Source organism: Cynocephalus volans, chromosome 9 (genome assembly GCF_027409185.1).
Source record: "Cynocephalus volans isolate mCynVol1 chromosome 9, mCynVol1.pri, whole genome shotgun sequence".
NCBI classification, from domain to species: domain Eukaryota; kingdom Metazoa; phylum Chordata; class Mammalia; order Dermoptera; family Cynocephalidae; genus Cynocephalus; species Cynocephalus volans.
The window spans coordinates 129,263,356-129,285,975 of record NC_084468.1 but is presented as its reverse complement, the minus strand read 5'-3'; the positions used below and the strand labels follow the sequence as shown (position 1 = coordinate 129,285,975).

Genomic DNA, 22,620 nt, shown 5'->3' with positions numbered 1-22,620 from the left:
GGAAGAAAGGTTTTGAAAGTGAATCATTTTCCTACGGCTTCCCGCCAGTGGCATGTATGAGACAGATTCTGTAATCTTGTCTGCTTATTCACTTGTATGCTGCTTATTGAAGTTTTGGTACCTTACTGCATCTTTAAAAAGTTGCTTATTTTTACTATTCCTTATTTCATTAATATAGGGTAATTAATTTCTTTAATTTAAAAAAGAGTAGAACTTTAAGAGCTAGAAGAGACTCTCAAAGTATTTTAGGGCAACATGCTTCTTTTACAGTTGAGGATACTAAGGCCTGAGGTGACTCAACCTAGGTTAAGTGATCTGGCTTAGGGATGAAGAACCATTGGAGACCAGAGCTCCCTCCACCTTATTTCCTATCAGTTGCAAAATCCATTCTAATTGTCCTGGCAAAAAATCATTAAAAATAAAATAACCATTATAAAGAAGGGCTCTGTATAATGAAGTCATTTCCCATGCTCTGATTTTTCACTTAAAGGAGCACAGCAAAATCAGGTAATACTAGACAACAATGTACTCATATGATTTCTTTGATAGCTGTCCCTGTGTAAAAGTTACTTTTTCTAAGAACAAAAGTTAAACAGTTGTATGGGATTTCCTATATAGGCTGTCAGGTTAAGTTCTTGATATTTCTGTTGAGCTTTTAATTGACCTTTCCAACTTAAAATATCTTAAATAAAAACAAACCCCTAAAAATATTACCAAATAACACTTCCATTCCAGTAGTTAAAACAATCAAATTCTAAGAACAGGGAGAGGAATAGATGCTGAAAATGCTTCTGTCATAAACTGCTCTTTAGAATGGTCTAAAGCATCTCTCTTGGCTTGTAACTTTTAGTCAAAAGGTTGCATTTATGGGCTTTGAGCACTGTAATTGTGATTTTTAATGCATTCACATTGTACAATTTTCGGATGAACAATTTTCTAGACGTTCTTTTAAGTGGGAAAAGTTTCAGTATTTTTCAATTTGTTAAGATGCTTACTTCATCTTTACCTGGATTGATACCTTAATGACTACACTCTATTTTTAAGTGTAAGACCTCTATACTTAAAGAATTACACATATGAATGCTCTGACCTCCCTTTAAAAAGTCTTTACAGGCAATTGGTGAGTTAGTATGGTAGAAAACTTATAGATGTGGAAACCCTAAATATAGAGAAGTTGAACGAATTTTCATATGGGAAGTATAACAGATATTCTTAGTACACTGTTCTTTTAACTCAGTTACATTTTATTTTCAAACATGTAGAAGGTTGGAAATAAAAAGCCATAGAAGATGTAAATATGTAGATTCTGAGGTGTTGAAAATCTGTTCCAATGATGACCTAGGGAAGCCCTGACCTATTGCATACTTTAGAGTTTATGGGAGTTCAGCATTGTGCTATTCATTCTTGGGAAGAGAAAAGTTTGCTTCTTTGGAAGTACAGAGTAAGTTTCTCATTTCTAACTGCATCTTAAATTATTGTTGTTAGTAAGACATTAATCCTAAAAAAGGAAACTGCTTTGTTTTTCCATTAAAAAACATAACCAGATATATACTGTAAGTTAAGTATATTAGCATGAATATCTTAGAATATCTTAGATTAGATTTGGAAGTGAAATTTACTCTGATGATGAGTGGCTTTTGTAAAATGATGATAGATCCTTGCATTTTTAAGTATTCCAAAACATTTTTTCCCTTCCATTAAAGAGCATGGGTTTTGGAGCCCAAAATTTTTTTCAATTTTTTTCCTATTTTTTATTTATTTATCATTATACAATGTATTTGATTTTCGTGGCCCTTTCCATCCCTCTTCTCCCTTTACAAAACTGGCAACCTCAGTTCTGTTCTCTTCTCTTAAAAAGTTCAATGACTTATTGTGATTGTTGTATCTTTCTTTGTTGTTTGTTTGTTTATTTGTATTAGCTCCGACATATAGGTGAGAACGTGTGGTATTTCTCTTTTAGTGCCTGGCTTATTTCACTAAATATAATTTCATTCTTTTTTATAGCAGAGCAGAATTCCATTGTGTAAATATACCACATTTTTCTTATCAACTCATCCAGTGATGGGCATTTCAGCTGGTTCCAACTCTTGGCTGTTGTAAGTAGAGCTGCAATAAACATGGAAATACAGGTATCCCATCAACATGTTGATTTCCATTCCTTTGGGTATATACCCAGTAGTGGGATAGCTGGGTCATATGGCAGTTCTACCTGTATTTGTTTGAGGAACCTCCATATCATTTTTCATAATGGCTGCTCCAATTTACAGTCCCACCAACAGTGTAAGAGAGTTCCCCTTTCTCCACATCCTCACCAGCATTTGTTGTTCTCAGTCTTTTTGATAATAGCCAGCCAAACTGGAATGAGATGATATCTCAACATGGTTTTGATTTGCATTTCCCTGATGCTGTGTGATGTTGAGCATTTGTTCCATGTTACTGTTAACCATTCTTATATCTTCATTTGAGAAACGCCTATTCAGCTCCTTTGCCCATTTTTTAATCAGGTTACTTGATTTTTTACTGATAAGTTTTCTGAGTTCCTTGTATATTCTGGATATTAATCCTTTGTCAGATGCATATTTTGCAAATATTTTCTCCCACTCTGTTCATTATCTTTTCACTTGGTTAATTTCTTTTGCTCCGCAGATGCTTTTTAGTTTGATGTAATCTAATTTGTTCATTTTTCCTTTTGTTGCCTGTGCTTTTGGGGTCATATTCATAAAGTCTATGTCCAGTCCTACTTCCTGAAGTGTTTCCCCTATGTTTTCTTTTAGGAGTTCTATAGTTTCAGGATGTATGTTAAATTCTTTAATCTATTTCGCGTTGATTTTGGGTGTATGGTGGGATGTACAGGTCTAGTTTCATTCTGCATATGGATGTCCAATTTTCCTAGTACCATTTATCGAAGAGGCAGTCTTTTCCCCAGTATATACTCTTGATGCCTTTGTCAAAGATCATATGGCTGTAGGTGTATGAGCTGATTTCTGGGTTCTGTATTCTGTTCCATTGGTCCATATGTCTTTTTTTATGTGAGTACTGTTTTGGTTATAGCTTTATAGTATAATTTGAAGTAGGGTAGTGTATGTCTCTGGCTTTATTTTTTTTGCTCAGGATTGCTATGGCTATTTGGGGTCTTTAATTGTTCCAAATGAATGTTAGTATTGTTTGTTTCCATTTCTGTGAAAAATGTCATTGTTATTTTGATATAGATTGCATTGAATCTATAGATCACTTTGGGTAGTATGGACATGTTCACAATCTTAGTTCTTCCAATCCAAGAGCATGGAATATCTTTCCATTTTCTTGTGTCTTCTCTAATTTCTCTTAACAGCGATTCATAGTTCTCATCGTAGAGATCTTTCACATCCTTGGTTAACTTTATTCCTAGGTATTTGATTTTTTTTAGTGACTATTGTAAATGGAATAGCTTTCTTGATTTCTTTTTCTGCTAGTACGTTCTTGGAGTATTAAAATGCTACTGATTTTTGCATGCTGATTTTGTCTTCTGCAACTCTGCTGAAATCATTTATCAACTCTAAGAATTTTTTTGTAGAGACTGTAGGTTTTTCCATATATAGGATCACATCATCTGCAAACAGGGACAGTTTGACTTCGTCTTTTCCAGTCTGGATGCCCTTTATTTCCTTCTCTTCCTTGATTGCTCTGGCTAGTATTTCCAACACTATGTTGAATAGGAGTGGTGAGAGTGGGCAACCTTGTCTCGTTCCTGTTCTTAAGGGAAAAGCTTTTAACTTTTCCCCATTCAGGATGATATTGGCAGTGGGTTTGTCATATATGGCTTTAATTGTGTTGAGATACTTTCCTTCTATACATAGTTTGTTGAGAGTCTTTATAAAGAAGGGATGTTGAATTTTGTCAAATGCTTTTTCAGCATCTATTGAGATAATCATATTTTTTGTCTTTGATTTTGTTGATGTGGTGTATCACATTTATCAATTTGCACATGTTGAACCAACCTTGCATCCCTGGGATGAATTCCACTTGATTGTGGTGTATAATTTTTTGGATGTGTTGCTGTATTCTATTTGCTAATATTTTATTGAGGATTTTTGCATCTATATTCATCAAAGATATTGGTCTATAGTTTTCTTTTTTTGCTCTATCTTTGTCTGGTTTTGGTATCAGGGTGATGTTTGCCTGATACCAAAAGTTGGGAGAGTTTGGGAGAATGGCCTCTGTTTCAATCTTTTGGAATAATTTGAAGAAACTTGGCATTAATTCCTCTTTAAATATCTGGTAGAATTCAGCAATAAAGCCATCCAGTCCTGGGCTTTTCTTTGTCAGGAGACTGCAGATAACAGCTTTGATCTCTTTGATTGTTATTGGTCTGTTCAGATTTTCTGTGTCTTCTTGGTTCAGTCTTAGTAGTTTGTATGTGTCCAGAAATTTGTCCATTTCCTCCTGGTTTTCAAATTTGTTGGCATATAGTTGTTTGTAATAGTCTCTAATGATTCTTTGTATTTCAGTGCTATCAATTGTAATGTCTCTTTTTTCATTTCTAATTTTTATTTGAGTCTTCTGTCTTCTTTTTTTAGCCTAGCTAATGTCTTATCTATTTTGTTTGTCTTCTCCAAAAACCAACTTTTTGTTTCATTGATCTTTTGTATTGTTTTTTGGGTTTCTATTTAATTTAGTTCTATTCTGATCTTAATTATTTCTTTTCATCTACTAACTTTGGGGTTGGAGTGTTCTTGTTTTTCTAGTTCTTTGAGGTGAACCAGTAGGTTGTTTATTTGCAATCTTTCTATTCTTCTGATGTATTTATTGTGATAAACTTCCCTCTCAGTGGAATATGTAACAATATATTATATATTTATATAATAAATAATGTGTCATTATTTTCATTAGTTTTAATAAATTTTTTGATAATTTGTTTAATTTCTTCTTCGACCCATATGTCATTCAGTAGAATGTGGTTTAATTTCCATGTTTTTGTATAGTTTCCATAGTTCCGTTTGTTGTTGATTTCCAGTTTTAATCCATTGTGGTCTGAAAAAATACATGAAATAATTTCAGTTTTTTAAAATTTAATGAGGCTCGATTTGTGATTAAACATGTGGTCTATCCAAGAGAATATTCCATGTGCTGATGTGAAGAATGTATATTCTGTGGTTGTTGGATGAAATGTGCTATAGATATCTACCAAGTCCAATTGGTTTAGGGTGCTGTTTAGACTTTGTGTTTCTCTGTTGGTTTTTTGCCTAAATGATTCGTCCAATGTTGAAAGATGGGTGTTCAGGTCCCCTACTATTGTGGTATGTCAGTCTATCTCTTTCTTTAGGTCTAATAGTGTTTGCTTTATATATTTGACTGCCCTAGTGTTGGGTGCATACATATTTATGATTGTAATGTCTTCTTGCTGGATAGATCCCTTTATCATTATATTGTGGCCTTCTTTGTCTCTTTTTATGGATTTTGTTTTAAAGTCTATTTTATCTGATATAAGAATAGCTATTCCTACTCATTTTTCATTTCTATTTGCATGGTATGTCTTTTTCAATCCTTTTACTCCTAGTCTCTGTGTCTTTAGAGGTGAGGTGAGTCTCTTGAAGACAGCATATTGTTGGGTGTATCTTTTTAATCCAATTAGTCAGTCTGTGTCTTTTGAGTGGGGAATTTAATCCTTTTACATTAAGAGTTATTATCGAAAGGTGTTGATTTACTCCTGGTATTTTATTGATTTTTGTTTGGATGTTTTAAATATCTTTTGTTTCTTTCTTTCTGTTTTATTGTTTGTCTTCTTTGTTTGTTGGTTTCTTGTGGTGGTTGGATAAAGTCCTTTTCTTTTTATTGTTTGCATTTTTATTTTACTGGTGGGTTTTATTCCTTCTTGTGTATTCATGATCCTGATGGTTCTTTTTCAGGTACCAGACCCAGTACTCCCTTGAGGATTTCTTGTAGGGCTGGTCGTGTGGTGGTAAACTCCTGCAGTTTTTGTTTGTCTGGGAAATATACTATTTGTCCCTCATTTCTGAAGGATAGCCTTGCTGGGTACAGTGTTCTTGGCTGGCAATTTTTGTCTTTTAGTATTTTGAATATATCATCCCATTCTCTTCTGGCCTTTAAGTTTTCTGATGAAAAGTCTGCTGTTAGTCTTATAGGGTCTCTCTTATAGGTGAATTGAAACTTTTCTCTTGCTGCTTTTAGGATTCTCTCTTTGTCTTTTAACTCTGCCAAGTTGACTATAATGTGTCTTAGAAAATGACTGTTCTGGGTTGAATCTGTTTAGGGACCTTTGAGCCTCTTCAATCTGAAAGTCCATATCTTGCTCTATACCTGGAAAGTTTTCCACTATTATTTCATCAAATATGTTTTCAATGACTTTTCCTTTTTCCTTCACTTCTGGAATACCATAATTCAGATATTTGTGCACTTAAGTTTGTCTGCTATCTCTCTCAGATTTTTTTCATTTTTTAAAAATTCTTGTTTCTTTTTTTGGGGGGGGGGTCCACCTGGGTTATTTTGAAAAGCTTGTCTTTATGATCTGAAATTCTCTCTTCTGCTTGTTCTAGCCTACTTTTTAAGCTCTCTGTTTTGTTTTTTATTTCATCAAATGAATCCTTCAGCTCCACCAGCTCTGCTACATTCTTTTTTAGGGCATTAATTTCTTTGTACATTTCGTCTTTCAGGTCCTGGATACTTTTTCTTATTTTGTTGTTTTGTCTGATTCTTCTAGTATCTCATTGAGTTTCCTTAGGTTTATTACTTGAAATTCCTTTTCAGTCATTTCAAGGACTTCCTGTTCTATAGGATCTGGTATTTGGTAATTATTATATACCTTTGGTGGTGTCATATTTTCTTGCTTTTTCATATTCCTGGTATCTCTATGTTGGTGTTTAGTCATCTGGCAGAGCAGTTGCTTTTTCTAATACTCTGGAGTGGGGTTTGCGGAGAGGGAGTTCCTCTTGTACGTATGTTTTATTATGATGGTTAAATGCAGTAGTGTAGTCTCCATGTAGGTACTTTGGCCAAATTCAGTGTTGGAGTTAAGTGAGAGTGCCTCTGTGACCTAGTCCCTAGGACACTTAGTATTTCCTTGCTTAGTCTGGTGACACTATGTTGGTTCATTGGGATGTAGGCAAGCTCTCAAATTTTGGAGGCTAGTACCTTGGAGTCTTGTTACTCTTAGGTTATGGTGGGTGTTCTTTGGCAGGAATGTTGGCACCCTGGCTAGGTCCCCCTTACTTTGATGGGTGCTCTGGGGTATACTAGCACTCCTTGATCTGAATGGGTAACTATGGGTGGGTTTTCTCTTTTTTCTATCCCCTTTCCCTGGGCTCTACTGGTGGCGCTCCTTTTGTCTATGTCAAAGAGTGGTCAGCAGGTCACCTATGAGGTAGCAGTGGCTGCTGATAAGGCAGTGAGCTGTCCTGTGTTAGCAGTTACTATGGTGGTAGTGTCTATCACAGCCCACTCATTCTGCACTGCTGTTTGCAGCAATAGCAGGAAGTGTGGCTGCTGGTGCAGCTGCCTGTTGCTCCAGTGTGGCCTTGGCAGCAGCTGATTGGGCTCTCAGGGGCAGGGCCTGCTTGCTGGGGTCCCATGTGGCTGCCTGTTGCTCTGGCAGGCAAAATTTTCTTCATTTTTTTTAAGGCCAATTTTATTTTGATTGTACTACCCCCTTTCATTTTTGTTGCTAAACATTTTTTTATTTTGTTCAAATGAAAAGTGAAAACATATTTCCAGTTTGAGTTTTATAGCCATCTTGAGATCTGAATCTGGTTATTTTGCTGATTTGGAGGATGTATTTATTAGCTTGAGGAGGAAACAAATATAATTTTTGTATATTAGTTTCAACTCTCACCTCTGTGCAAATATTTACCAAATTTTTATTTCGGCGTTGGGTGACTTCAAGTTCTGCATTCCCAACTTGGGCAATATGTTAGTTTCTCAGTTGATTATGTGTCAGAGGAGCCTTAGGTTTCTCTAAATCAAAATTAATCACTCTTTCCCTCTTACAGGTGCAGTGTAGGTGGACTTGTAATATCCTCACCATCTCCTTTAATAGGTTAGAGTTGTTTAGATGTGCATCTAATATAGAAAGACAGTATACCCTGTCTCTAGAATTTAAAACATTAAAAGTCATGAATTATTCCTCTGAATCATGCCAAATAGCTAATAGTTATGAGTATTTATGTATGTGTTTGTTGAGTGTTGGAAGAGTTAGCTTCTTAAAAATAAAGTTGCTGGTCAACTAAGATAAATGCTACCTCAAAGAAACATTCAATCCAAGTAAATGCTGTGTATATGCTGTGAAGATGCATCTTTGGACATGTCCCTTAGCTCTCACTTGCAACCATATTGCTAACTCTAACTCCTCCTATTTAGAAATTCTGGAGGCAACACTGTGGGTGGAACCACAATCAAAAAAGAATAAGGTCTCAAAAAGCAGGGGATTGGAGGAAAATAAAAATAATATGTTTAAAAAAGCAGAGTATTTAAAATTCCTGGAGGCCATCTACTTCCAAAACAAGGCACATTCGTTTATTCATTTATTCCTTGACTTTATAATCAGCTCCTCTCCTGAATCACAGTCCTCCTCAGCTGCTGAGGAACTATTTCTTTTTTTTTTTTTTTTTTTGGTAGGTGGCCAGTATAGGGATTGAACCCCGGACCTTGGTGTTATTAGCACCAAACTAACTAAAGGAGTTAAGTGGCCAATAGCCATAGAAATATTACTTCTATGTGTGAGTGCTGAAACAGATTCACTCACAAGTATAAACATAATGTACAGTAAACCCTCCGTATCCATGGATTCAACCAACCTTGAATGGAAAATATTTTTAAAAAACAATAAAAATTAACAATACAACAATAGAAAATAATAAAAATAAAAACAATACAGTATAACAACTATTTACTTAGCACTTACGTTGTATTTGGTATTATAAGTAATCTAGAGATTATTTAAAGTATACCTGAAGATGCACATAAGTTATATACAAACACTATACCATTTTTTATCAGGGACTGGGCATCTGCAGATTTTAGTATCCTTGATGGTCCTGGACCCAATCCCCTGTGGATACCAAGGGACAGCTATACGTCTTTTTTAAAGTTTTTGAACAGCCTCTACTGCCCCCAAATGTAATGCCTTTGCACTTGATGTCCTATGAAAGTTCTGAGGAAGAATCCTTCCTTGCCTCTTCTACCTTGTGGTGGTTGCCAGCTATCCTTAGCATTTCTTAGCTTGTGGAATTATTACTCTAGTCTTCACCTGTCTTCACATGGCCATCTTTCCTGTGTGTATGTCTGTGTACAAATTTTCCTCTTCTCGTAAGAATACCAGTCATTGGATTAGTGACCACCCTCATCCAATAAGAATTCACCTTAACTTGATAACCTATGTAAAGACCCTATTTCCAAATAAGGTCACATTCATATATTGTGGGCAGACATGAATTTTGAATTTCAAACAGACACTGCTTAATCCAGTACAAGAGGATTGAATAGAATGTCAAATATGAGATGATCTCCAATTTTAAAATGTTGGTATATACCAGGGTTTCTCAACGTTGGCACTATTGACAGTTTGGACATGATAGTTTGTTGTTGGAGGGCTGTCCTATTCCTTCCAGATGTTTAGCAGAATTCCAGGTGTGTACCCACTAGATGCCAGTAGTACACCTTATCCCTTGAGGTACAACAGCCAAAGAAAGCTTGCAAACATTGCCAATTGTCTGGTGGTGGGGTGGGGCAAAAATGCTGCTGCTGGAGAACACTGGTACACCAGTATAAAATGGCATTTCTCAGAACTGCATCTTTTAAAAGAATTTTGTTCTTTTGTTAACACATTAGGTCTTCAGGCCAGTTGAGTACAAATCACAAATGATACATTAAATATCAAGAATGCCCCTATTCTCACAGTGTTAACACATTTGTGGTGATGCCAGCCTAAATCCAGAGAGAGTTTTCTGAAGGGCAAGGACTAGGCCTGTCTGGTTCACCACAGTATCCCCAGGGCCTAGCACAATTTAATATAATAACAATAATAGAAATATACCTTAAGTACTGTATATGCATTATCTCATTCATATTATGAATGTTCAGTAAATATTTGTAGAAAGAATACTCTTGGGCAGAATTGAATGTATGCATGTTTACAAGCTTTTATTTCTGGTGTCATAGAAGGAATAAAATGGTATTTGCTAAAGAGAAGGGAATCTCTTCCATTTATTCTCTTCTCTGGGTTTGGGGGTATTTTGATTTTTATCTAACAACTGATACCATGACAGATATGATTAGGACCTACTGGAGTACTTCGAAAAATTCATGGAAAGGTTTTTAGTATCTTTTAATTCTATTTTTCTATGAACTTTTTGAAGAACCCTGGTATATTGGAGGATGTTGCCTACCTGCTCTCCTGTTTACTTTTTTTTCTGGCAGTTGGCTGGTACAGGGATCAAACCATGGACCTTAGTGTTATTAGCACTGTGCTCTCACCAGTTAAGTTAACAGGCTAGCTCCTGCATACTTTTTTATTATTCTGGTCTGAGGATACTATGCTGAGGTGGACAGCCAATGTCCATGACCTCTGGAAAATCCTCTCTGGAGTTAGGCTGCATCACAATGAATGCTTAACTCTGTTAGGACAGGAGAACACTAGAGCAACACTAATATTTAGAGAAGTATTTGTTCTCCTCTGATAGATTCTTCTTTCATACCAAGTTGTCTACTGGAAATTCTTTTCTAACAGTAGCTCATTTCTCTCTTTTTAGGACCACTGAAGCCAGAAATAACTGTATCCTACATTGCTGTTGCAACAATATTCTTTAACAGTGGACTATCACTAAAAACAGAGGTACTGTCACTTATGGGGCACATGAAAAGCTGGGAGAAAATTTTAATCTGTACTTACTGTTTTGAAATTCACTGCCCTTTTGTAAGGCTGTTTATAGCTATACTCTGAAGGCGTCATTATAACAGAAGATAACTTAGACTTCTGCAAAGGACTTGTATTTTGTTCCTATGTATTATAGAAACTTTATCCTTTAGCAGCATGGACCCTGAGGATGTGGTTATAATGAGTATGTTTTAATATGGCAACTGAACTGAAGCATCTATTTCAGGTCTTCCGCAAATTATGGTGGTAACTACAATGGTGTCTGCTGTGCCTGGGCACATCTGAGTTGTTGATGTTTATTTGGTTTCCATAACTTTTGTGGATCACTTTTTGTTCCTAGGACTCATGCTGCTTAAGTAATGCTTATTATGTCATAACTTTTAACTAATTTTTAGTTTTAAAAAACATATTCTTTCCTAGCATATCTATTAAATATTAATAGGTGTTTTAAGAGAAATATTGTTATTTTCATACCAAGTCACAATCTATCATGCATACATTTCGGTAATGTTATTTACTGATCCAGATTTCACTGAACATGGGATTCTTTTGGAAGTGAAGAAATTCAGACATTTTTACTTCTGAGAAAGAAATGAGTAGAGTTTATAATGGAAGAAAAAAAGAGGAGAAAATACCCTTTTGCTTTTGAACAAATCACGTAACGTTATCATTCATGCTTATTCTTATGTAGATGGGAAAATCTTACCATAAGAAGGTTTTTTTTTGGAAATGGCTTTAAAAGTAAAAATTCTGGTTTAGCATAATGTCTTACCTTTATTTATTTTATTTTATTTATTTTATTTATTTATTTTGTATGTAATTTGAATGAAGACCAAATTTGATTACTTCCTTCTTAGATCACCCTCATAGCAACATGGAAAAACCTATGATTCTACTAAATTTATGTATTCTGAAGCTATAAGGTTGGTATAAATCTTTTCATGGGGGTATTTTTTGATATACATAGGATCAGCATGTAATGTCTACAAATGGCAAATTGTCTCAAGAATTCTAAATAATCTTGCTGATTACCTACTGTTCTGAAAAGAATTGACATGGGAAGAGATTTCCTAAATATGTCAAATTCCAGTTTTTGTAAACAGTATTGATACAAGAAGACAATCATTAGTCTCACAGGGTATAGGTTTTTTTCTATCAACACCCAAGTTCTAATATTGGTTCTCAAATGTGGGGCACAGTGATACAGAAAGATAATTACTGCTACCATGGTGCCGGACTGATCTTACTTGGAGGTCTTCCTGCTGGCTTTGGCTAATGCTCTTTGTGGAGTAACTGCCTTATTCAAGTCCTCTCCTTGAGATGTTGCTCTAACTACATCCCCTGTGGCAGCTTAATGTTTACAGCTGTTACTTATGCCATGGGAAATCTGGCAAGACTTGATTTCCCTCACTCCTTAGCTTCTTACTTAATGTTATTCTGGAAAGCAGCTGACTTTGGGGGATGCAGAAATTGAGGAAGGAAAAATGCCACAGCTATCAGCATTTCTCTAAGAACCAACTTCTTCTATAAGCACCCAGGAAACCTTTAGAGTCATCCTGCTAGTTCAGATCTAATGATGAAATGCCTTGATTCTGTGCTTTATAGTGGTATCTAAATAGCCATCAAAGCCATTTCCTCAATCAAAGACCCTTTTCAAACTAATGCAACATTAAGTCATTTTCAAAAGCCATTTAATTTAAGATGTCCTAGATTGCATCATTGTGTAATATTAAACCATCTCTAAGCCCTGCTAATTTCCTGGGTAACCTAACTTGTAAATTAGGAGGTAGCAGTCTTGTTATTTATTTTCTAGTTAATAATCCTATGTTACTTTCAGCTGAGACTGCGATTTGTATATCTTACTAGGTCCTAGAATAATGCATTTCTGCACATGGGAGATGGTAAATTGTTACTGACTTGAGTTTATCTGGAAGCATTTATGTTGCAGTTGGTTAGAGTGCAGTGTTATAACACCAAGGTCAGGGGTTCATATCCCCTAACCAGCCAGCTGTCAAAAAAAAAAGAAAGAAAGAAAGAAAGAAAGAAAGCATTTATGTTGGTCCCATTTGAGTCTGATTTATATTGAACATTTCATGTAGTATTACTCATAAACTGACTTAATGATGTGTATCCTAAAATTTATTTTACTAATTTGTTAAAATTATAAAGGGCACTGTGCTAATGCAATGCTAAATCTTCAGTTTTATAACTGTTGATTTCTAGTTTTGCCTGTTGAAATGGTTTCTGAAATTTTATTGTATTGAAATTAAACAAGGTCACATTTAAAATCTATTTTGTATTTAGCTAACTTCAAACCTACAATTTCAGAGGATTTGTCACTTAACAGACTGTGGCAGGGCCAACTCATTTCAAGAAATACCTATTATGGGCCGATGGCTACAGGGCACAGTGCTTGGTAGCAGGAGGCTCAGGGCCTGAAAAAAGGTTGCAAGTAGTGCAGAATATACAGGTTTTTCTTTATTTTCTTAAACAGATTATTAGTTTTTAATCCCATTAGCTGAAAAGTAACTATAGCAAATTCTAAATTTTAGGCCCATGCTGCTAATTTCAAGCCCAGAGCTATGAGGCTGATTCTCAGAAAGTGAGTCAGATAAAGGTCAAATAAGGGTTAGAAGGGAAATTGGTATATAACGAAAATATTTCTATGTCCTAGACATAGCCCTAGTTTTAAGCAATTTTTGATTCTGTCAGTGAGACACTGGTATAATCACTACATTATGTGGATTATCTCCTTAAGGTTATTTTAATGGAATTTGACCTATATTACATGTGAATAAACAAAATGTCACACAGAGTCAACTTTTCAATTATTCATAATGGCACTTATTTGAATAGGTGATCCTAAATTCTACATAGGAATATATGGAATAAACACTATTTTAGATTTTATGGGGTTTACTTGCTTTTTCTTTTCCAGTATTACCTTATTTTATCTTTTGGTTATATGAAGAAGATATGGAAAACATGACACTGGGTTTTTGTGACAGTCTTAAAAATCTTTCTTAGAAACACTTCATGTCTGTTACTTCCCTGTTGTTAAGAGTCCTCTCATGGCCCAATATGGTGGGCTGTTGTGATTCATTTTGCTGGATTCTTTACTGTACCATTATTCTAATTGTTGGGAAAATACAGGAAAATGGTCAGGGCCCTTCAGATGTTCAGAATCTTGCTGACCATTTGATGTAAATATGCATGTACGCCCAGGTGTTCCTTGGTTATTGTCTAATGTAATTGTGCATGTGCACCCAGGTGTCCTGGGTTATGGACTTAAGTATAAAGGACTAATGGCTCTGATACACGGTGCTTCTTGGGACGCTCCGGGAGGCCACTAGGGCGGCTACTCCTAGCTCTGAATAAAGCCTATTAATTTTTTACCCACAGCTCCCAGGACCTTTTCTTCTTACCTAGCTCGTAGACCTCCACGTGAAGGGTTTGTGATGTGGTCTGTACAACAGGCTCTAGGGGGTCTATGAGCTCTAGCCCTACCTAGCTTTACACTGATACAATGTGAATTTTTTCTAATTGTCATTTATTAGATCAGCTAGTGTTTTCTAACTACATTTTAGTTTTCATAAAATTTTTCTGATTATAAAAGTGATATTTACTCATTTTAGAGAGATTGGAAGTAAAAATAACTGCTATTAACATTCACGTGTTTTTTAATCTCTTTTTTAAAACATGTTTTCTATATAGAATATTTTTAAAATAAAGTATTTTAAAAAATAAAATGGTGTATGTATGTATATGTATACACATGCTTGCAGACATTTACACATACAATCTTATCCTATGTTTTCCATAACATGTATAATAATTTTCATGTAATATTAATTTTTCTTCCTTTATATATTTTAAAATAAAATTATTTACATTTTGCTTACTTTTATGAATGTGTGATTTATTTACATAGTTCAGAGTCAAAAGGTACAAAATTATATATAATGAGAAGTCTTCCTTCCACTCTCCACCATATGTCTGGTTCTCTTCTCTGGAGACAACCATTGTTAACAGTTTCTCTGTATCTTTCCAAAGATATTCTATGCAAAACATACACATATGTATCCCACTCCCTTACAAAATGTAGTGTTTTATACTGTTTGGCACCTTACCTTATTTTACTTAAAATACCTATCTTGTAGATGGTTTCATATTAACGTGTAAAGAATCCTGTTTCTTTTTGTATGCCGCTATTGATGGACATTTAGGTAATTTACAAGGCTATGCTATTACAAACATGTTGCAAAGTATAACCTAAGAATTTGTAATTTCCTATGTTCTGGAACATATGTGAAGGATAAATTCCTAGAAGTGGAATTGCTAGGTCAATAGATATTGCAGTTTAAGTTGTGATAGATATTCCAAATACTTAGAATGGTGCCAGGTGCTCAGTAAGTATTTTTTGAATGAAGGAGTGAGTTGCCAGATTGTTCCTCACAGGTTGTGCCAATTTACACTACTATTGGTAAAGTAGGGTAGAGATCCTATGTTTCCATACCCTTATCCATACAGTTTTTAATAGCTAATAACACTCTAGTTATACTTTAACATTTAATTGTTCTCCCATTTTTGAACATTTATGTTGTTTCCAGATTTTGCTCTAATTGATAATGTTGTGTCAATCAATTCTGTGTATAAATGATTATAACCACTTTTTATTGCCTAAGGAGAAATGCTAAGACATAAAATTTTGGGGTCTAAGAATGTGAATTGTATTATAGTCTTTGACGTATATTCCCAAATTACTTTTCAGAAAAGTTAGGCTTTTTTGTATCCCTATTAGAAGTATATGCAGTTACCTTAGTTAATGCATTCTGGCTAATTATTTTTTTTAAATTAAAAACTATTAATATTTAATATTTATTGAATGCTTCTGAGTATACTTAAATGAGACTTGGTTTCAAGACTTGAGAATTCTCTGAACTGCTGGTGCTTAAGTTTTCTCTAGGGTGGTACTTTTAGAATTCTGATTCGCTGTAAGGATGGCTTGTTTTCTCTTAGGTCTAAGTCAAGGACTTACTTGCTTATTTCAAAGGACATACTGTGGCTTCTGGTAGGCACAGGGTTTCCCAGTGGTCCTAAATTAGACCTAGATTGTCAGAAATTCCTTAGATGTCATTAGGGACGTCTTGTGACCAAACAGGAGCTGCTGTGTGTCTTCACACGGGGAGATAGATAGCGAGAGCTGATGAGACAGATCCCAGAATGTGGTACTCAGTGAATGAGTTAGCATTAACTTACTGTTTATTAGACTGATAAACTTTGGCTAATATCTCTGAGGCTGAGGATTTCTTGACCATCTTACTTGAACTAGGAGACTCCTTGCAGTTCTATGTTTCTACCCAGCGAATGTCCGGCATCTTTGAATATGCTTTAATATTTATTTGCTTATTTCAAAGGACGGTACTTTTCCTACTACTTTCTGAATTTGTTTTATTTCAACTGAATAATCACATTACACAGATTCAAATGCAAATGTTTGTTAGTTTATACATAGTTGAACCTCAGAGGTAAACTATCCTTTTTTAGCTGTGAGACTCATAGCATGTGCCTGGTTTGTCATGTTTAATGTGCTTTTCTTCCCTTCCCTGGGCACCAGTCTAATACAATAGGCGAAGCAGGCCTGGGCTCGATAGCGTGACAGAATGGGTTTGATTCTGATCTTCACTGTACAGTAGCTCTCAACCTTAATTTCCTCATCTGTATAATAGGGATAATAATAACTGCATAATGTGGTTGTTGTAAGGATTAAAGTACATAATGTATGTAAGGTGACAAGCTCATATAGCTGGTATTCAGTAAATATTAACAAAGAAGTCTAGTGAGTAGATTTTGGGGGGAAGAGCCATTTTGAATTATAGACTGTCATTGAGGAAAATATTTTTAAAAATTATTTGTAGATTCAGTAACATCTTGCCAAGTTGAGGCCTTATAGGTTTGGTGTAATGGAGATTAATTACTATATTTAATTAAAATGTGATGGATCCTGCTAAAAAAATTTTTAAGATTAATTTTTTTATATAAGTAAATGTACATGTTTGTTTATAGTGTCAACAATCCTCAAATCTATACTGGTGTAAAGGTAGTTAGCTTAGTTTTGGTCCAGAATTTAACAAATCTAAATTGTTAGGGTATATTGTATATTCAAAAGAAACTAGAATATTTTAGAAATTTCATACAGAAATACTTTATAATCATCATGAGTAATTTTCTTTCTCTTAAAGTCTTTCTCTTATGCATATGCTTATAGATAAAAATTTTAATTATGCAATAACTCAAAATTAAAAACGAACTCATATGATGTTATTTTAGAAGCAGTTTCTTTTCAGAAATAGTTTTCTTACCTTTGTTTATTTTGTGTCCTTCATTTTTTCAGGAGCTGACCAGTGCTTTGGTGCATATAAAACTGCATCTTTTTATTCAGATCTTTACACTTGCATTCTTCCCAGCAGCAATATGGCTTTTTCTTCAGCTTTTATCAATCACACCCATCAATGAATGGCTTTTAAAAGGGTATGTTTATCTTTTGAAGAGTCCACTTTTAATGGGGCGTATCTAATGACATATTGTTTCTATTGCAACTGTGTACAAAAGGGCGTACGTGTGCTATTGTGTAAGGAAATAAAAACACTTTTAACAACAGTGTTTCATGAAGGAGGTTCATCAGAGTTGTATATTAAAATATACCCTCATGCTTAAGGTTCTAGAATGGACACTTTTCTGGGAGTTTTAAAGAGTAGTCTTGGGAGAAAAACGGAAAGGACTAGAGGATTTCAGATCTGTATGCATGTGTATAATGCAGGCTGTCAATTGGATGCTTTAACTTTGCATTCTGTATCTTACCAAATGTGTACAGATAATAGCTGAGTATAATATGTGTTTTTAAAAATGTCATATCAAGAACCAATAGTTACTGAGTAACTGCCATGTGTAGGGCACTCAAAGAATAGAAAGAATACTCATTTTCCTTGTCTTCAGGAAACTTCCATTCTAGTTGGATGTGTAGGACGACAATGAAAAGTTTCTTTAAGGCCAAGCCACAGAATGCCTGAACTACTAGGCTGAAGAGTTTGAGTTGAAGCTGTAGATGATGGATAGTTCTGCAAGTGCTAAAACAAGAGAATAACGTGCTAAAAAGTCATCATTAAGGAACAATAATCTGATAGTGTTGTACTTGGTTTGTTATTAGAAGAGTGGCACTTGCAGTTTCAAAATGCTAAATAGAACAAGCAAGCAACTCTCACCTCAGAAAGTTAAACTTAAAGGAGTACACACTTGCCCTAACTTCCTAGGAGAAAGCTCTTTCTGGCTCACCTTCTTCTTTCTTTCCTTTCCCAGTTTGAGAGTACACACTTAATACATTTAACTTGAGGGAGTGGCAGGCTTCTACCTCAGAATCAAGTTTAAGTCATTGAAATAAAGATATTCTGAGCACATACTCCTTATTTTGCTGTGTTGAAGGGACAGAGCAGAGGTTAGAGAGAGCATTCAGCAGGCATTTGTAAGCATCCAGATTTGGGTGAAAAGCATCTGAACAGAGATGGTGGCAGTAGTTACAGAGAAGAATGGAAATTTGGTTGTGGTGACTGAGGGATTTATGAGGAGCAAGTGGAGTCACATAAAAATAACTCCAAAGTTTCAAAATGAGTCATTAGGTAAAAACTGGTTCCTCTGGTAAATTCAGAGGGGAAATTGATTTTTTAGAAAATATATAAATTCACTCCAGAGATCTATTGTACAGCATGGTGACTATAGTTAATAATGTATTATTTATTTGGGAATTTCTAAGAGAATAGAACTTCAGTGTTCTCACCACAAAATATTGATAACTGTGTGAGGAGATGGATATGTTAATTAGTTTGATTGTGGTAATCACTTCACAATGTGTATATATATCAAAACATCATGTTGTACACCATAACTATATATAATTTTTATTTGCCAATCATACCTCAGTAAAGCCAGGAGAAAAAGAAAATATATACGTTCAATTTTAGACATGTTTAGCTTGAGGTGGCAGTCACAAGCAGCCACAAGTTTGGGAATAGTAGTTAGGGCTAGGAGTGTAAATTTGAAAGTACTTCTACAGATTGAAACTAAGATTGAAAAGAAGGCAGGGGAGGCAGCAAAATAGTACAGTGGGCTGGTTAAAAAGATATGATGAAGTCATATCTTAAAAGGAGATATGATGAAGTCAGATGTATGATGATAACCAAGAAAACAGAGTGCCCTGAGAAGCAAGCATGTAAGCAGAGTGAATATGGGGAAAAGCATACTGGATTTGGTGTTTGGATATCACTAGCACCTTTAAGGTTACTACTTTTATTAGTAGAAGGGACAGAAGTCCCATTCCAAAGGAGTAAGGAGAGAATGAGCTGTGGGGTCATGGAAGTGGAACACTCTTTAAAGAAGGTCAGTAGGGTGTCAGAAGGAAAAAAGTAGGATTGTATCTTGAGGAAGCAACAGTACTGATTTTGTAATTAGTTATCTACATTTGTGTGTTGACTCTTCTGCCTCCTTGAAGGCAGGAATGATGTAGTATCCTACAGAGAAAGAATATATTAATATACAGTTTAGGGATTTTTTTTTTTTTTCAAGATAGAGAGAATTCCGCTTCTTTGTACATGGAAGGGAAGGGGTCAGAAGAGAGGGAAAGATTGAAAAAGCTAGGAAGATAAAAAAAAATAATAATAACTGGGAGGATCTGTCCCTACTATTGGTGGTAGGGGAGATAGAAGGCAGAGAGGTTGGAAGAGGAAGCCTAGATAATTCTTTGACCCTGGATTGTTCAACTCAGGATAACTGGCTTTGTGAGTTTGGGCAAGTTACTTAACTTTTCTCTTCAGCTTTCAGTCTAATGAGAATAATAATAGTATTTATCATAAATACTTGTGAGAAAAAAATAAGATGATATATGTAAAGTGTCTAGAATAGTATCTATTACAAGTGGTAAATGCTCAGTAAGTATTAGTGACGATGGTGGTAGACCATAAGGAAGGCTCAGAGATTGGGAATTCATAATAGGACAGACTACTTTACCCTCACTTAGGAGAATAGACCTTAAGAGAAGACCAGATGGAATTGAATTGAGCTGGAAATTCCATAAAATGTGTTCTATTATGTTTCAATCAAAATGAGTTAAACATTTTTATTTTTTTATTTCAGAACTAATATAAATTCATTGCATAAAGTTTGGATAATTCATTCTTACAAAAGTAAATAAAAATCACAGATAATTATACCCATTCAAAATCTGTTTAATTCAGATACTGTGTCCTCTATGCTTTGTATGAACTTTACACTTAGTCTGGCCAGCTACTCACTCTTCCCAGAATGTATATTCTACATGAATTCTGAATAATGTTTTTTATTTTTATTAATTAGATTTACTGCTCATAGTTTCATTTGCTTATCATGCAATTTATTTTCTATCCTAACCTGAGAGAATAGATCTTGGGAGTATGCACATAATTTAATAAAATCCAAATTGAGAATAGATACTAGAATTTACTACAAAGTCTGAATGCAAGAAGTATATGACTGTGTCATGCCTGATTCTATAATGATATTACAACATGAAAATATCTTTTATGAGATAAAAGTTTGAGAACTGCTGTTTTATAGAAAGAAATCTGAAAATGTAAACTTTTGTTTTATTATATATTTTTAAATTTTGGAAGTGATTTTGAAGCTTTAATTTTACCAAGAGACTCCCTATAAAAAGGATAATGAAAAGGTTTTTACTTTACCTGAAATAATCTAAGATTATAAACACTTACCAAATGATTAACCATTTTGGCTGTCTTTCAATGACTGCACTCACTATAACTTGACTGTTTTTTGAATTGTATAATAAGAGTTTAAATACTTTAAAAAAAATAAAATCACCCAAGTCTGTGGAATAGAATGAGAGCATCGAACCCATGCATTTACAGCATATTCTTAGCCATGTTGCGTCACATAGAATTGTATAAACTCAACGGGGCATGTACATCAATAAACACTCTTTTATTTTCATTTGTCCAGCTCTGCTATCTTGAAATGAATGTAATGAGAGCTATTTGTAACTGAAAAAACAAAAGCCTATTTATAATTGGATTTTCTTTTGTTTTTCAGTTTGCAGACAGTAGGTTGTATGCCTCCCCCCGTGTCTTCTGCAGTGATTTTAACCAAGGCAGTTGGTGGAAATGAGGTGAGTTATGGAGGCTAAACATAAGTGCATGCTGTGCTTTTATTTTGTTCAAAACTATGTTTTGAACATGAAGGAGTTATGTGGCAGGAAACTCCTAACCGTAGATGCTTATGCAAGAAGCGAGAGTATCCGTGTATTAGGATGATTCTAAAATTGATGATAGTGAGTGGAATTCAGGACGTCAAAGAGAAGAGCAAAGGAGATGAATGAAGTAGAGATGGTGATTTTTTTCTACTTCAGTGGAAAATTGGGAGACAAAGGACACAGGAGTCCAAGGAAAGGGACAATTTATCCAAGACTCACACTGAGGATGCCCACTATGGCCATCCCTTAGTTCCTAAAAATTTGTAACAAACTAAATTGGTGGGAAAAGGTTCACTATATTAAAGGCAAGTGAAGATGATATAAAAAAGAATAAATTTGGCCAGGTTTTTAAGATGAATTCAAATAAATTATCTAACTACTAGTGAACTGTGGCCAAAAAATTGTGTTTGTACATTGGAGTAACAATTTTCCATTTTAGAAGGTATCTATAGGTGGTTGTTTCTTCGTTGAAAGGCCCTACAACTTCATACTGAGGGACTTTCCTTTGTGAGAGCTTATTCTTCCATCTCTACCTATATTCTCTTTTTCAGAAAAGAATACTATTGAATAAGGGAAGATGTAATGGGTGTTTGCTTCAAGTTATTCTTAGGATTTTGCATTATTAGCATCTGTTCTTAGGATTCTGCTTTTCTAAATGTCTATTTTCATTTTCATTTTTGTATCCACTTTATTCTTTACAAAAATAGTTATGGAGTACCTTCTGTATGGTTTTTAAAAACACGTTCATTGAAGTATCGTTGACATATAATAAACTGTATAAGTTGCAACAATTTAACATTTTGACATATGTGTAACCTGTAAAACCATCACCACAATCACAATAACGAATGTAACCATCACCTTCAAAAGTTTCCAGTTTCTCTGACATCCCTTCCTCCTGTCCCCAGCATTTCTCTTCCCCAGGCAACCACTCATCTGCTTTCTGTCACTACCTGTTAGTTTGTATTTTCTAGAGTTTTATATAATGGAATCATACCGTGTGTATTCTTTTTTGTTTTTTTTTTCCTGACTTCTTTTACTCAGCATAATTATTTTGAGATTCATATATGTTGTGCTTATCAATAGTTCAGTCCTTTTTATAGTTGAGTAGTATTATTTTGTATGGATATACCACTAATTGTTTATCCACTCACCTGTCAATGGACATTTGGACAGTTTCTACTTTTTGGCCATGAATAGCTGTGTACAAACCTTTAAGTGGGTGTATACTCTCATTTCTCTTGGAAGTACTTAGGAGTGTAATGGCTGGATTATTTGGTAGGTATAAATTTTAGCACCTTTTAACCAAGGAAGAATCAGCTATAAATAGTTACAAATCTCCTGTAAATAGCTTTTGAAGTAGACAATTTCTATCAATATACAAGCACTCTTCTTTTACCCGAGGTATATGTTTAACTTTTAAAGAAATTCTAAAACTATTTTCCAAAGTGGTTGTACCATT

General features: G+C 34.7%; 1 protein-coding gene across 6 annotated transcripts in view; it reads left to right on the top strand.

Annotated features, from left to right (window-relative positions):
- The window catches only part of SLC10A7 (solute carrier family 10 member 7), a 264,504-nt gene that overhangs the window by 1,774 nt on the left and 240,110 nt on the right, over nt 1–22,620 (top strand). For all 6 annotated transcript variants that reach the window (XM_063108334.1, XM_063108336.1, XM_063108337.1 and 3 more), the window contains exons 2-4: nt 10,740–10,822; nt 17,259–17,395; nt 20,999–21,074. In XM_063108334.1, the coding sequence (XP_062964404.1) occupies nt 10,740–10,822; nt 17,259–17,395; nt 20,999–21,074 (296 nt within the window). The remainder of the gene's footprint in view (nt 1–10,739; nt 10,823–17,258; nt 17,396–20,998; nt 21,075–22,620) is intronic.